The sequence below is a fragment of the Euprymna scolopes genome, chromosome 17, assembly GCF_053919585.1.
Source record: "Euprymna scolopes isolate OS-2025 chromosome 17, ASM5391958v1, whole genome shotgun sequence".
In the NCBI taxonomy this organism is placed as follows: Eukaryota; Metazoa; Mollusca; class Cephalopoda; order Sepiida; family Sepiolidae; genus Euprymna; species Euprymna scolopes.
In genome coordinates, this window is record NC_136498.1 from 48,500,004 (window position 1) to 48,517,010 (window position 17,007).

The window sequence follows — 17,007 nt, forward strand, 5'->3', positions numbered from 1 at the left end:
GCCCTCTTCTTCCCTCTCATTTCTCTACATTTAGCATTATTTTTCATCTTTGTCTAGTGTCTGACATTTTTTGATATTTTTGCAAGCTCATTCTCCAGTCCTCATGAGCACAGCAATTCTCTCTAAACTTTAGCATCTAGACTTGTTTTCCATATTTTCAGTTTATCTTGTAGCTGTTCCAAGAACTTGGCAATAATAACCAGATCATCATCATCATCATCATTGAGCAACTCCCATGGATAACCTAACTGAATTCTCTTGACAATACTTATAAGACCGTTTGGTGAAAAAGTAGAAGACTTAGGACAGAGTCCAGGTGAATTCCAACCTTAACATTGAATATATTACTGTAAGTGTCATCCACCTGCACTTTAATATTAGTGTCTGTATACATTGCATAAGATGGACGAGACACTCCTTTACACCTATTTTTTGCATTGCCCACTATAGCACTTCTCTGGGGTCTGTCAAAAGTTTTCTCCAGGTTCACAAATACGATTTGAAGTCTCTTGCCTGCACATCCATGCTTCTTCTGCCATCGACACCCAATGAATATCATTAATTGTACCTCTGCCAGGTACAAAAGCAAGTTGCATCTTATTCGTATAACCTGTGGTCTGTTATTGTCTGTTTTTGTTTTGTTTGAATGGAAAAATCTGTGTGACGCCTTAGTGTCACCAGTAAACTCAGAATGAAAGTCTATGAAACCGTGTAGCAAGCTGAACTATCCGTCCATCTATCTGTCTTTCTCTCTTTCCCACACACACAAATAACCCATACCTATCATTTTTTTTCTGCAATATCTTTTTAATAAACTGTCTTATAAATTAACATCTGTGCTTGAGTGTTTTTTTTTTCTTTTCACAACAAATGACCTAAAATCTGTATAATGGTTTGTGCATTTGTAAGTGAAAAGGATGGAATACTGTTGCCACATCTGGGCAGGAGCTGCTAAAAACAGCCTATCCTGCCTTGACATAGTACAAAATAGACTTCGTGGCTTAGTGGGGGATGCCCTTTTCTCTACCCTGCAACCTCTCTCCCACAGAAGAGACGTTGCAAGCCTATCCTTGTTTTATCGTTATTTCCATGGCAGGTGCTCGTCTGAACTCCAATCTCTGGTCTCCCCTCGCCAATCTTTCATGAAAAACACCCGTCTAGCTGAATCCACTGTGAAAAATTTCCCCCACTCTATATCTGTGCCTAAATCAAAACGCGGATTCCATGAACAAAGCTTCTTTCTTAGAACTGCACGCCTGTGGAACTCTGTTCCGTCTGCCTGCTTCCCTCCGGACTACAACTTGGATGTCTTCAAGTCCAATGTTAACAAATTCCCAATGAACCGCCCCCTTAATTAAACACTTCATCAAATCTCCACATTAACGTAATGTACTTGCAATAACCCTTATCCCTGAGTGGCTTCCGGGCCTTGATAAGTGGTGATCACTGTGTAAAAAAAAACAAAAACAAAAAAAAACACGAGGGATAAAATCTAGTTTCTGTTCTGCTGCTACACTTTATCTATTCTGTTGTTGGTCAGTGAAGCAGAAGTCCTTCTCGACGGAGTCAATTTTTATCTTTTTTAATCAAGTACTTCTTTTCTCCATTAAAAACTGGCCCACTGTGAAATTTTGCCCTTGTGAGGAGGTAAGTAATTATGAACACTATAGCTATATAGTAATACGATAGCGTACGTGTTATTTTGTGTCAAGTTTAAATCATTTTTTTCTTCCGAGTGACTAGTTTAATTGTTATGACCTTCCATTTCTTGTAATAAATAATTTTACCAAGAATTCTTCATAAGTTTTTGGTTTTGGTTTCGATTATAGCTGAAAGAATTCCAGTTTTTAGGCCAATAAACAACCGCCAAGTTTAAAATAATACAAATTCCCCCCCCCCCCAACCCCAATGCTATCTGACAGTGATATGGGACAAGGAGAAAGAAGCAACCTTGGTAAGTGCCCCAATAATGCTTGGTTACACAAATCTAAAAGAGTAAAGATAACAAAATACCAAAGTCTTGTGTACGACATGAAAAGAAACTGGAATCTTGGAAAATCTCATTCTAGTAATTGTAAGAGCAACTACACTCATGAAGAAAAAAAAAACACTTGGTAAATATAGCTTGTGAACCATGTGCAAGAGAGATACAAATAAATACACTTATAAAGACCGTCATAATCTTAAAAAGGTTTCTCGATTGGAATTTTAAGATAGCAGTTCAATGTCTGGCATCTGGTAAAATGCTTTATTCCAAGCTAAAACAAAATGATAATAAAATTTATAAAAAAAATAAATAAAAGATGTAGGAAAAGGAAAAAAAAAAGTATTGTGTTATTAAAACAATTGTTCACAAAAAACACAGTCATTATTTGTTCACACAAAAATAATTGTCAGTATTAATAAATGAGCTACCATTTCAAAATAAATTGCAGAAAAAATTGTGTTATTGTTTAAAAAAATATTGCTTTTTTTTTTTTTTATCTGCAGTATGTTAAAACTGGAAGTGATTGCAACAGATATGAAAGAAATGGATTTTAGTTCTGGCCAATTCAGTGGTGTCATCGTTCAGTATCCAGACACAAATGGAAACATTAATGATTTTTCTCATCTTGTTGAAAAGGCACATGCAAATAAGGTATGCTCTTGAAATATTATGGATTCTCTCTTGTAAATACTTGCTTTTTTTGAGTAAGCAAAACAATCTATAAAACACTGTGATATATTTTATCTTTTGAGAAACACTGCCAGCTTTCTAATTCCTATCTTTCTCCTTCAATCATCCCTCTCTTTCTCGCACTCTTTTCTCTCTCTCTTTACTCAATCTTTAAAATGTATTTTGCAGACACTTGTAGTTTTTTGCACGGATCTTATGGCAATGACAATCCTAAAGAGCCCCGGAGAGATGGGTGCCGACATTGCAATTGGCTCCAGCCAAAGGTTTGGTGTTCCTCTTGGTTATGGTGGACCACACGCAGCTTTCATGGCCACAAAGACTGCCTTTCAAAGAACCATACCTGGACGAATTGTTGGATTGACCAGGTAAGAAAATTACCATCATATCAGGTACAGCCTAAAAATAAACAAAATTAGTTAGTTCCTTTAGACTGAAGAAGGGAAAGTTATTGACCTTAAGAAGAAGCAAGACTTCCATTACAGTCTAAGAGGTAAACAAGACCTGTCTCGCATCACAGCGGCTTCTACATCACCATTTTGCTCTGTAAGTTATTGAATAAATCTGTCAAAGATTAAACTTCATCCTCTGCACATTTTTGAGTCAATATTATTAAACCGATAACACATCAAATATTTCCATGACCAAAAATAAGAAAGATCTAAAACCAGAATTATTTCCATTTAGAAGAAATTAATTTCTAGATCAAGGCTTATTGCCTTTGATGCCAACCCCCAAATTTTGTGTAAAGAACTCTCATACCACACATGGTTGAGAATTAATACTTAGATTCTTCCTCATTTGTTGGTTACAGGTACTACAGTCAGCATCACCGTTAACAGAAAATATGTCACAAGGAAATGTTAGTAAATACTTATAAATTAATTGTTTTTAATAAATCCGAGTTCATTCTGTATTTTTGATTTGATGAATGTAACAACCAAGATGAGAATAATAGTCCAAATAATACAAAAACTAATTATCAATCCTCATCTAAAAAATATACATTCATCATATTAAAAAAAAACGGAATGTACCCAGATTTATAAAAAAAAAAAAAGAAATAGACTTGGCACTATTTACGTTTTTCATTTCTAATGGCTATGCTCATTGGAAAAGCAAAAAACCAACATTTTTTTTACTCTTATAAACGTCCAGTGCGAATACACTTGAAGATGGTCAGAGTTTACATCGGCTGAAACGTTATTGAAAAAAAACAACCAAGATATGAAAAAAATGATGTATGAAAATAATACAAAAACTTTATCATCTCAAAAATATACATTCAAACCTTTTAAGTGACGCCAGTTGTTTGACCTTGATATTGCCGTTGGTTGTTTGTAAACACGTCAAATAGCAGACATGGTCGACTGTTCGCGAGCACGATTTTTAAAAAAAAATATTTATAAAACTTTTAAAGATTTAAAAGAAAAATATATATTTACAAAACATTTTCTTTAATATTAAATATTTACAAAAATTTTAAGGATAAAAAAAAAAGCAAAACTTTTTAATGTAAGTAACAAAACGAACGTATTTAAACAAAATAGATAAGTTCGCAATTAAAGGATACTCTAACTTAACTTCTAAATCTGACTGCCAAGATCATCATGGGCATGGAATATGTGCCTATATTAAAGATGGCTTTCCATGTGGTAGGGACATCTCCAGAGAAGATCCTAACTTACCCTATATGTGCTTCCGGATTGCACTTGCTTACACCACTGCATTTATATTTACTCTCTATCGCCCCCACAACAGTGGAGTTACTATCTTTAAAAGAATATCTGGGAAAATTGACCAAGTCCTATCTGCTTATCCTTCAGCTAACATACACATATGTGGAGACTTCAATGTTCACAACGTGGAATGGTTGACCCACTCAAACAAGACTGATGATGAGGGGAGGTTCTGTCATGATTTCTCCATTGCTTATGACCTCACTCAGATTGTTCACGAACCCACCCATGTGCGCGATAATGACGGCCAGTATGCGAGTCTACTAGACCTTTTTCTTACAACTTGCCCTGAACTATGTTCAGTTTCTGTTCTGTCTCCTCTTGGATCTTCCGACCACTCTGTTGTATTAGTTTAGATAAAAATGAGATGTAATAAGTTCCCAGACGTACCTCTCCATCGTACAGTATATCAATATACTGAGGCTGACTGGGATAGCTTCCGTACATTTATATCGGATCTACCTCTGCATTCCATGTTTAAAAAGGATGTGTCCTCTATAGTATCAGACCTGACGGAATGGTTAATTGTAGGTATAGACTGCTTCATACCCTCGAAAAAGTTCCAGCAAAAACCTAACAGCTAGCCATGGTTCTCTCCAGAATGTGCTGCTGCCATTGCGCACAGAAATCACTTTTTCCACTGTTTCCAACGTAATAGATGTATGGAAACTAAAGGCGCTTTCAGGACTGCCAGCAACCATTATAAGAAAGTAATAAAGAATGCAAGCGAGTTGTATTCTCAGTCCGTCAAGTCCAAAGTAGCTGAGCAGCGGCTTGGTTCCCACCAGTTTTGACAATTAGCAAACAGAATCCTGAACAGAAGCGTGTGCTCTATCCCAACTATCCTCAATGGACCTTAGGTAATCTCGTCAGCATCAGACAAAGCCAAACTCTTTGCCAAGAACTTTGCAGCTGATTCTACCCTTTGCGACCAAGGCCGCCGACCCCCAGTATTTCCTCCTGTATCAGAAAACACTATGTGATATACATATATCTGTACGTGATGTTTCCAAGCTAATCAAAAACCTTGATTCTAGTAAAGCAACCGGCCCTGACGGTATTCCAATTATAGTACTCAAAAAAACTTCAACCAGAACTAGCGCCCATACTTACAAACCTGTTTAAGCATTGTCTTAAGGAGAATTGCTTCCCATCACCCTGGAAAACCTCATCAGTATGCCCTGTATTTAAGAATTCAAGTGATCGCTCATCCCCCTCTCAGTACAGGCCAATAAGTCTCCTGTGCGTCATGAATAAGTTGTGGGAATCTGTGTTAAATATAGAAGTAATAACCATCTCAGCAAAAATAACCTTCTTAGTGACATGCAATACGGTTTCCGTTCTGCTAGATCTACAGCAGATATGCTTACAGTTATATCTCATAGGTTTAGCGAATCTCTCGACGGAGGCAACCTTTCTAGGGCAATTGCTCTTGACATATTTAAGGCCTTTGATAGGGTATGGCATAAAGGTTTACTTCACAAGATCTCTAGCTATGGTATTGCTGGAAATGTCTTCTCAATTATTAAATCATTTCTTTCTGATAGGTTCATAAGAGTAGTAGTTGATGGGCAAAAATCAGAAGCTTACAGTAATAATGCTGGAGTCCCTCAGGGGTCCATCCTGGGCCCAACTCTTTTCCTGATCTACATTAATGATCTTCCAAATCACATCCTTACATCATTTGTAGACATTTATGCTGATGACACTACCATTTATGGTAGCACATCTAAGACAGTAAATGACCAAGTTCTCTCTGATTCTCTCTCCTCTGATCTTGAGCATGTGGTACAATTGGGAAATGAGTGGCTGGTTACTTTTAATGCATCTAAAACCAAGCTTCTCTCTTTACATCATCAATGTTCTGATCCACATCTGGCATCAATTGAAATGAATGGTTCTCGTCTTGAGGAGGCCTCAAGTTTTGACAAACTTCTGGGCTTGACCTTTACTCCTGATCTTAAATGGAACACGTACATCAAATCTGTTGCCAAAGCCATTGGAAAAATGGTGGGATCTTTCTATCGATCCAGTAGATATCTTACTGATGCAATTCTCTATCTATATAAGAGCCAGGTACGTCCAAGGATGAAGTACTGTGGCCACGTCTGGGCAGGAGCTGCTAGAAAGGACTTGTTCTGCCTTGATAGAGTTCAAAATAGACTTCGTAGCCTCATAAGAGATGTACTTTTTTTCTTCTCTGCAACCTCTATCTCATAGAAGAGATGTTGTGAGTTTGTCTCTGCTGTATCATTATTTTCATAGAAAGTATTTGACTGAGCTTCAGTCTATGGTCCCTCACAAAACTTTCACAAGAAACACTCGTCTAGCTGAAAACACTATCAATAATTCCTCCTCCTCTTTATCTGTGCCTAAACCTAAACGTAGATTCCATGAACAAAGCTTCTTTCTTAGAACTGCACGCCTGTGGAATTGTCTTCCATTTTCCTGCTTTCCAGCTGACTACAATATGGTTGTCTTCAAGCCTAATGTAAACAAGTTCTTGATGAGCCGTTCCACTTGTTAACAAATTTACTGAATTTCCATTACTAACGATTACTATATTGTCCAATTTCTACTGGGCTCTTTAACACTTATCCTTGAGTGGCCTCTTGGCCTTGATAAGTGGTGATGCCTATGCAAAAAAAATATATATATATTTAAATAAATGGGTGTCTTTCTTAGTGCGTTCTTTTTATATATTTACAGAACTTTTAAATAAATAGATAATAATATAAATAAATAAATGGTAAATTTTTACGACGTACCCAACATATTATAAACACTTCAATCTCCCTATGTTAAGAACAGCTTTCGGAATAAACGCCCCCAACTTCAAAAGCCGTTCTTAACATTGGGTGGTTAGAGGGGGTTTATACTACACTGGGGCAGGTTGTAAACTAATACCAAATAAATAAACCAACGTTATAACTGAGAATTTCGGATGATGCCAATTAAAAAATACATAATTAAAAAAAAAAATTTAAATAAAATTATTATAACCAAACTTTTTAATGGCAGAAACAAATATTCAGATTTTTGCGACCAAGATTAATTTTTATGTACAGTGTGTTTTTTTTTTTGTTTCTTGTTTGTTTTGTTTTTTATCTTTCTTTGTGCGTTTTTAATACAATGTAATATTTATTTCAAGTGCGATGTATGTAGGTAGTCAGTGAAGGAGAAATCCTTCTAGACCGAGGCAATTTTTATGCATAATAAAATCACAAGCATAAGCAAAACAATTGAGATTTTAAAAAATATATTTTATTCACATATCTTTTATAACTTTTATTTTTATAAAGATGAAGTGTAGTATCACAAGATACAAATCTTTTTATAATTTTCATTTTTATTAAAAAAAAAAAAAAAGAAATTGCTATTTGCTTACTTCTCCATAAAGACAAATTAAGTACAAGTTTAGTGTCCGAAATTTTCAGGTTCTAATATTTTGTAATTAATATAGTTCATTTTTTTTATTTTTGAAATTTTTATTATAATTATTATTATTATTATTAGTTTTATTGAAGTTCTGTAAATATGTTTAAAAAAAACGCACTCAGAAAGATACCTATTTATTTAAATATATTTTAAATTTACGTTCGTTTTGTTACTTACACTAAAAAGTTTTGTGTAAATAGAAAAATGTTTTTTTTTATCCTTAAGTTTTGTAAAAGAAAATGTTTTGTAATATATATATTTTCTTTTAAATCTTAAAAAGTTTTGTACATATATATTTTTTTTTTAATCTTACTCGCGAACATTCGACCATGTCTGCTATTTGGTGATTTTACAAACAACCACCGGCAATGTCAAGGTCAAACAACAGGTGTTACTTGAAATTTTCGCCAATCTTTGTCTTCTGATCTTCTAATCTTTACTGGATCCCTTTATTACAAGCATAGATAAAGCAGAATTACTCAGTTGCAATAATTACATTAGAATTTCTTCTTTGGTCTTTGCTTTGAGCCAACCTTTCCTGATCCTCTCCATAATTCTTTTGTGAACAATATCGTGCCAAGCAGTGTAGTTGACAGTTTGAGTTAAGTAAAATATTTCGGACTTTCTGGTCCCTTTGGCATATGTCTTTGAAGTGATGAATGATTAACCTTTTTCACACTTTTGCAATATAGTAGATCCTTTGGAAATCTCCCATATAGCAAACATTTCCCAGACAGTGCTGGTCCAACAAAGAGTGCATGCTTTGGATCTTGGTCTGCTTTGTATGGGATGTGGCTTGAAGAATGTGTTGAATAACTATTAATATCAGATTACAGAGGAGTTACTGCCCTTGAATCAATATACCGAAAGTGATGACTATTTAAATTAATATAAAGCCCAACACAATTTCAAGTTGGTAGAAAAAAACAAAGATCCAAATTATTGTTTTTTGGTTCCCCGACAAAAGGCGGTGGACCTGTAAATTCACCCTCATCCGTTCATCTGTCCGCACTTTTCTCAATAACTACACCTAGGAATTTTTTTTAATTTTGCACAAACATTAAACATGATATGAGTAAAAAAGTAACAGAACGGATTTTCCAGGAAAACTTTGTTGCCCCCCCCCCCCTCTAAGGGTGCCTTTCGGGTTAAAATGGTCAGAATTGACATTTTTGTGCTTATTAAAAAAATTGATGCCTTGGATTTTTATAAAACTTTCTGAAAAGTTGTAACTGATTTCTTTATAATTGTGTTTGTCTATACTTTGCAATAACTCTTGGGTGTGCCCCAGAGGCTCTTTTAGGGCTAATAAAAACACTCCATTTTTGGGACTATTTTACCATATTTGTCCAAAATTTTCTGTGTATGTTTATTTAGCATTCTTGCATGGTGCTGAACTCGAATTTAAATATGTTAAGGCCTTGGGGATTTTTGGGACTAAATGAGGGGCGGGGGGCAAATGATGGACTTTCTTTCTTTGCATGGTGCAGAACTCAAATTTACATATGTTAAGGCCTAAAACTGCACCATTTGTTCATTTTCACCAGGATTTGACGTCCCCTGGGGACTTTGGGGGCTAAATAAGGGGGGGGGGGTGTTGAACTTGACCATTATTTTTATGCTTCGTTCACTGTTAACTCATGGGGGCCATGCATGTTTCAATTTTTTTTTTTTTTTTTTTTACAAGGCAAAGAAATTAACTTTGAAGTCTTAAAACAATTTCTTTCTTTGAACTGAAATGTCATTTCAATAAATATCTTGTTCGTTTCTTTATAGTCAAACCAAATTCCAACAACCATATTCTACTACAAAATGTTAATATATACTAATGCCTCCACATCTATCAATATCATTTTCCTAAATTCAGTGTTTTAATCTATTCATAAATGTATTTGCTCTTCTTGAATTTTCTGTTAAATGACAAATTGTATTCATCTTCATCTGTATATTAATAGAATTATGAAATGTCTGCATGTGTGCTTCTCGTCTCTATGTGACTTATAATTTTTTATTTACTATTAATAGCTGTAAAAAATGCAGTAGCATAAAGTAACTAGAATATTTTTAAAAATTGAAAAAAAAAAAAAAATTGACGAAATTAAATCTACCAAAATGCATTTCGGTTTCTTCATAAACAAGTCAACTATTTTAAGCTTTGATTCTTCATTATTAGAGCGAATATTGAAAAATTGAATTGCAAGTAAAACCAATGGTATCAACTTAATTGTTATGTCTACTACTGAACATGTCCAAAAATTATGAAAAACGATAGTGGAAAATTATTTTGGAAAATTATTTATGAAAATAGTTTTTGAAGACAATTGGCAAAAATTGAGTTTTACAAAAGGAAAAAAAAAATGGAGAGTTTGAAATGTAACCAAAGGGAAGTAATTATTTTCTGAAACCTGAAAATCTTAGGCCAAAATTGTTTCACTAATTGTCTTCAAAAACTATTGTCATTAATAATTGATTTTCTACCTTATCGTTTTTCTTAGTTTTTGGATATGTTCATAACTGTGACATGACAATAAAGTAGATACCATTGGTTTTACTTGAAATTCAATATTTTAATTTTCGAATTTTGCTATTATAATGAAGAAGTGCCTAAACTTTTGTCAATAGTTGTAGAAAGAAAAAAAAAAAAAGGAATTACTTTGAACCTTTGGAGAACTTTTGAAAGGAATTTGGCTATATTTAGACTGGTTTTAAAATTCTTAGCAAATCCTTACATGTTAAGATTAAATATTCTGGAAGTCATCTACAGGCATTAATTTTATAAGCAGATACTAAAATATTCTGTTATAGTCAACTCGCGTACTTCCGGCATAGCACTACCGGATGGGTACCCCCCCCCCCCCCGGTGTAATGTTAGGGCGTATGACGAATATACAGGTAGAGGATTGCATGAGGACTGAGATAGTGTCTGGAGCAGTAGGATGATCCAAACATTTATCCAACAAACTTAGTAACAGATTTGATATCAATCTTTTCAGATCTGAAGTAAAGGTCAGTTTGAGAAGTTTATTAAAGCAAGACGATTTCACAAGAAGAAAGCTATCATTTCATTAGTTAAGAAGAAGGCTCATTAGGATAGATAGATAGATAGAAAGAGAGCACAAAATATATCTTACAAAACTTTACTTGGTTTCAACCACAGGAGAGAATTATTCATTTAAACAATTTTAGGATTATCACCAATGTTATAGTCAGCTAACATACTTCCTAACTTCTAGTGTGGCTGCTACTGAAAGTGGGGACAAATCAGTTCCTTCACTTTTATTGTTCTTCAGTATTTCTATTGTGAAGTGATTTATTGAATAAAATATAAGAAAAGGACATTATTGAAAAGTATACAATAAAAATTAACAAATACAGATAAAAATAACACAATTTGTTTTTATTTGTCCTTTTAATCACAAAATTTTAAAAATAAGTTTTTATTGTATTGGAAATTTTATAGAAAATATGTTTATGAATTTATAAAAATAGTTGTTTTTTTTTTAAATCTTAAAAATAAGGTTTTTATTTGAATGTATGTAAAAGTATAAAAATAAAATTATTGAAATCAAAATACTAAATTTTCGAGCATCATAAAAAAAACATATTCAATACATAATATACCAAAATAGTTTTAAAAGATTTTAAAAACTGTTTTCAATAATTCTTTAAAGAAAAAATAAAACTACAGGGTAGAATGATAAAATTTTCACCCTAGAAAAGACGACATGATTCCATTTCTGTTTGATGAAAACTGGGTTTTTCTTTTTTTTGCTGCAAACCATCTACTAGTTGGCCAGTTACGGACAAATCTCAAGAGCGATAGGAACCTATCATGTCTGAAAGCGACAATGTTCAACAAGCGAGATTGGAGATGTTCCGCTGTATAACTTGTGCTCTTTATCAATCTAAGTTATGACAACAGGACCATTGCCAGCACTCTCAAAGTGTATCGCTGGATTGTCACGAATAACAGGGACAAACCCAGGATGATGAAAACAAAGTTTCCGGTCATGGTCTTTGGTGTGGTTTCATGTGAAGTCCACATCCTTTCACCTCACATGTTTAAAGTCGGCTTGAAAGTCAACACCAAAGTGTACATGGATTTTATGAAGAGTGGTGATCCACTGGTTCAATCAAATTGATTTTTTTTTCAATAAGTTTTAAAATAAAGCTGTAGTGTTGTTTTCTTTAGGATAACAAGTTCTATCCCGTAATTTCAATAATTCTTAATTAAAAAAAAACTTTTCACTGATTATTAAATAAAAAAAAAAAGAACTGTAGGAAAAACATAAAAAAAAATAGAGTAGATGCGTAGGGGAGATATAGGTATGAGAGAAAAAAAAAGCAAAGGAAGTGATTTGCTGTGTCATTGCTTCCGCTAGCAACCATGCCAGGAGTTAGGAAGTATGTTAGCTGACTATTACCATAACGAAATTGATTATAGTTTTATAACAATTTGGTTCAAGCGATATTGTAATAATTAGATTTAACTTTCCAAATTGTATTTAAAAAAGAAAATATAATTTGAGAAAATAAACAATAGACGTCATAGTTTTAAAAGAAAATTCAAAACAAAAATGAAATTAAAAATCCTCAGTAGGGACAGCTTGTATATTTATATTTTGTCTTTCAATATTAGGCAACCTTTCATGTGTTTTTTTTTTTTTTTTCATTTCTTTAGAGATGCTAGTGGAAACCCTGCCTATCGTTTGGCCTTACAGACAAGAGAGCAGCATATCCGTAGGGATAAAGCTACTAGCAACATTTGCACTGCACAAGTAAGGTTTCTTTTCATTACTAGTATTCTTTTGCTGTAATTAGCAAAAGGATTTTTTCCTCCTGAAGTGCATAAATAAATCAACAAAAAGAAAAAAAATAATTTCATCAATTCAATTTGTCATTTAAATAATTTTTTTTCAATAAAACTCTATATGTGTTTGTATACATATTAGTAGCAATACCACACCATTTTTTCTTTTCATTAAATAAACTCAAATCAAGCATTATTGAAAAGAGCATATGAAACAAAGAAATATTATCTTTTTTTTTTTTTTTTTTTTTTTTAAATTATCCCATTATAAATGGAATTATGATCATTCAAAGTATCAAAAAATGTGTGGTTCACTGGACATTTTATCTTAAGTCAGTCCTGTTCAAATGCATATAGGCTTGTGACTGAAAAATGTTAGGAAGTTTGCACAATTTATAGACTAACCCATATTTAAAAAGCTGTATCTTCAGATCTTTTTAAAGTATTATGATAAAATTTTGAACATATTATCATAATACCATGAAGGTTAAGTTGGCTCTATGACCATCTCACTTGGTAACTTACGGACTAATTAGCATACTAAATAACATATTTCAGTTTCATTTTAACAGCTTTAAGTAGAAACATCATAAAACAGCTAAGAAAAAAGGAGAGGAAAGGCTTCATCATATTATTCTGATGGACATTATCATTTCTCATTATCACATCATAAAAAATCCCAAGATGACGACCAGGAAATCCACGATGGTCACCACGACACAATTCAAAGAAATTATTAACAAAATATGGCTTGTGCTTGAAAACATTAAAATTAAAGAAAATTTCCTTTCATTTAATGAATGAATGGAAATTTTGTATAATTATGTTTTCAAGTACATTAAACTAATTAAGATAATTAAGTTTCATTTCAATGACTTCAAGTTGTTGTGACAATTACTGGGTGGGTTTCTACTACTATTTTGTATAAATTTTATTGAGTCATTGTCAATACTTGAAAGATTTCAAAAGACATCACAGCAATTTTTTCTTTTTAACGCTTGGCACTACTTACTTTTTGAACAGATTAAACATTTACAACACCAAAAAATTTATCGCGGTAGGTAGAAGAGTAACTTTTCTTGCCATTGATAACATTTGTTATATATTTGTTCTTTGACAACTTTTTTTATACCTCTGGATGGTAAAACAAACCCAATAAATATTATCATAGGCAAGGTAAGTTATTTTTTTATTTTACTGGATAAGTGATTTGTGTGTTTTAACTTATTTAAGTGTTTTTTACTTAAATAAATCAAGTGATGTCTAGTGAAGCCGTTTGAATTAAAATTAACTGAAAACAATTTTTAACGAAATAAAACAAAATTACAGCATTATTTTTGTAGTACAATTTTCAAATTAAATTTAAGTTTTATGGTATCTTTTTTTTTATTACATTGTTAATTGAAGGTACAGAATTGTTACAAAACAACCTCCCCCCTTGTTAAGAATAGGTTTCTAAATAATGTTAATACAATATAATTATAATTTTTAATTGAATTGTTAAGGGAAAGTACAGAATAGTTATAAAACACTTTATCTCATTCTAAGAATGGGTTTCTAAATAAAGCATTTTAGAAGTTTGGGGGACTCTGTTTTAGAGTTGCAACCCCCCACCACCACTTAAATGTTTTAACAAAATTCAGGAAATCATTCAATTTTAATGAAATTTTCAGTATTTATCATTGAACAGTAACAGAATATAATTGTTATACATATTTATATTATAATATTTTTTGGATGTCTTATTTGTTATATTGAACATTCTTATCTGTTTAAACGCGTTTCATTTTTTTTTTTATACAAACTAACTTTTGGTACTTATGCACTTATGTTACCATACTGAAATAATGTTCTTATTTAGAAATCCATTCATAAAATAGGAGGGGAATTATTCTGTATTTTCACCTAACAATTTAGTAATAATAATAAAAAAGATAACATAAAATTTGAATTTAACTATCTACAGAAAACCTGGGATAAAGTTCACAAGTTAACAGTCAAGAACTCATAAAACAAAAAATGTTTTCTAAATAACAAAAATAAAAAAATATTTTATATTCGTACGTCAGGTGACAAACGTTTTGTTTATAAAAAAATTTTGTGCGCATCACACGCAAAAATTTTTTTTATGTTATGTGCTTTTGCCACTATTTCTATCAATGCATAAAAAAGTTTTATCCAATTCTTTTCAACTTTTAGGACAAAAGAGCCTCAACTTGGAGATGATCTAACTTTTGACTGAAAAGATGCACATGTCGTGTTCAAATTCCATAGCAAAGACAATCTTTTCCCTGATTAGTTAAAACAACTAGAAATGTTGTTGACGGGTAAAACTTCTGCTTCGAGAATTTACGTGAACACATCCCGACCACTTATTTGCAAAATGTGATCTACTGCCAGCAGGTGTGTTATGCTGGCATGTTTTATCGTTAAGTCTGATTTAAATAGCGATTTCTTCAAATATACAAATCACAACAAAAATATTAAAATACCATTTTAAAGTAAATTTTATTGTGAATCCAGTTATATAAGTTTTATTTTGATGAACATAGGAGAAATGTACTTATTACTGATTTAAAGACTATGAGTATCAAATCAATTGGCAGTGTGCACCGTGTCCAGCGCTGAACATTATGGTGTCTGGTAATGTTAGTGATGAAACGATTCCAATATTTTTTCCAATTCCTGTTAATAAAGTGTATGTACTTTTCATATCAAATATTACTTTCTTTTTAGTGTTTGTGCATACACACAATTTCATAACCCCTCCTCTCCTACCCAGGAAACAGTACCATGGGACTGCTTTCCAGCTGTCTATAATACGGTCATTTTCAAGTCTGTGGCGAAGCTAATGCAGAATGTGACTTACACAAACGGTGGCGCTTTTGTCTATCCTGTTGGGTGACGGAATCAAGAAAGAAAAGAGAAAGGAAAAACTTTTGTAGACGGCTTATTAATATACATTAAAGTTGGTCTTTATTTTTAAAAAAATAACAGTTGTTTCTTCATAGCCATGCAACGCTTTCTGGAGACCACTGGCTGTGGGCCGGGGAGGTGGCTATTCAAATCGAGTTTCGCTTTTTTTATACGAAAAAAACGAAAGCAACACGTGGGGATCCAAAAATCTGGAATATTTAGCTTTTCAAAGTTTGGCAAATTAAATAGACAGGCAACCCCCCCCCCCCCCCCGTTAACTCGTAGATATTATGATTTAGACGTGATAATGAGTGAGCCGAGCGAGCATCCCCCCGGGAAAAAAGCCTTTTGCGGACATCCATAAAAAGTGCACATACATACATACACACACACACATTTTGTCTTTTATATATATAGACTAGCGGGGGTACCCGGCATTGCCCGGGTGTTTGGGGGTGTGTATGTAGGAGAGGGTGACCCTGTTTTAATATTATAAAAAAAAAACACGATGTTAAGAAAAATTGGAAAAACCAAAATAAAGCAAAACAGTGAACAAACGTAAAAAAAAAAGGTGTAAAAGAGGAAAAAAAGTTTAGGTAGAAAGACAGGCTCAAACCCAAAACATCGAGGCTAAGGCGGAAAAAAATGTCCGACATGTTACCCCTACGCCAAAGAGACATACACTTAATAACGGATAAAATTAAACCTTTAAAAACACTTGCAGGTGGTTGAAACTAACGCGAACGTTTTCTAGGTCAAACATGACGTCATTGTCGTAGTAGCAGGAGCAGAGAAAATGAAGGAACGATTTTTTCGGCACCCCTCCCTGTACAAAACTGATGATTTTAGGGTGAAAGAATTAAAGTTTTTGGCCAATTTTTCAATATTTGTTGGGCGAAGAGTGGAACTTTAAAATGATACCTATCTGGCAAAAATCCGTGACCCGTGTCAAAAGTTTTTGCAAGACATACAAACACACATACATACATACACACATACACACATTTTCGCTTTTATATAGCCGGGGGTACCCAGCGTTGCCCGGGTGTTTGGAGGTGTGTTTGTTTTTGGGTAAATCAAACTTCCGGGGGGGGGGTTAAAATAAAATAAAATAAAAAGTTTTGTTTGAGTATGAGGATCGAACCCAAACCCTTGAGGCAAAGTTGGAAATTAAAGTGTGAAAAAAAAACGTGCGATGTTAACCATTGGGCCACCGTGAAATACTAACGGAAACATGTTTGAATTTATTTAACTATTTAGAATTGGCAGGTGCACGTTGTTATTACTTAATGAGGTCAACTTTGACTGCGGGCCAGTATTTACTGCAGGGCAGCTTTTTATTCATTTTCTGTTTCCCCAAGATGTTGTGGGGGAAACCATGAAAAGGGGATTGTCCAAATTGAATAGCAATTGTCTGATATAAGGAAAAT

At 33.3% G+C, this 17,007-nt stretch overlaps 1 protein-coding gene across 1 annotated transcript in view; it reads left to right on the top strand.

Annotated features, from left to right (window-relative positions):
• The window catches only part of LOC145296745 (glycine dehydrogenase (decarboxylating), mitochondrial-like), a 167,808-nt gene that overhangs the window by 93,267 nt on the left and 57,534 nt on the right, over window positions 1-17,007 (top strand). The window contains exons 6-8 of the mRNA XM_080142778.1: window positions 2,491-2,638; window positions 2,846-3,042; window positions 12,533-12,629. Of these exons, the coding sequence (XP_079998904.1) occupies window positions 2,491-2,638; window positions 2,846-3,042; window positions 12,533-12,629 (442 nt within the window). The remainder of the gene's footprint in view (window positions 1-2,490; window positions 2,639-2,845; window positions 3,043-12,532; window positions 12,630-17,007) is intronic.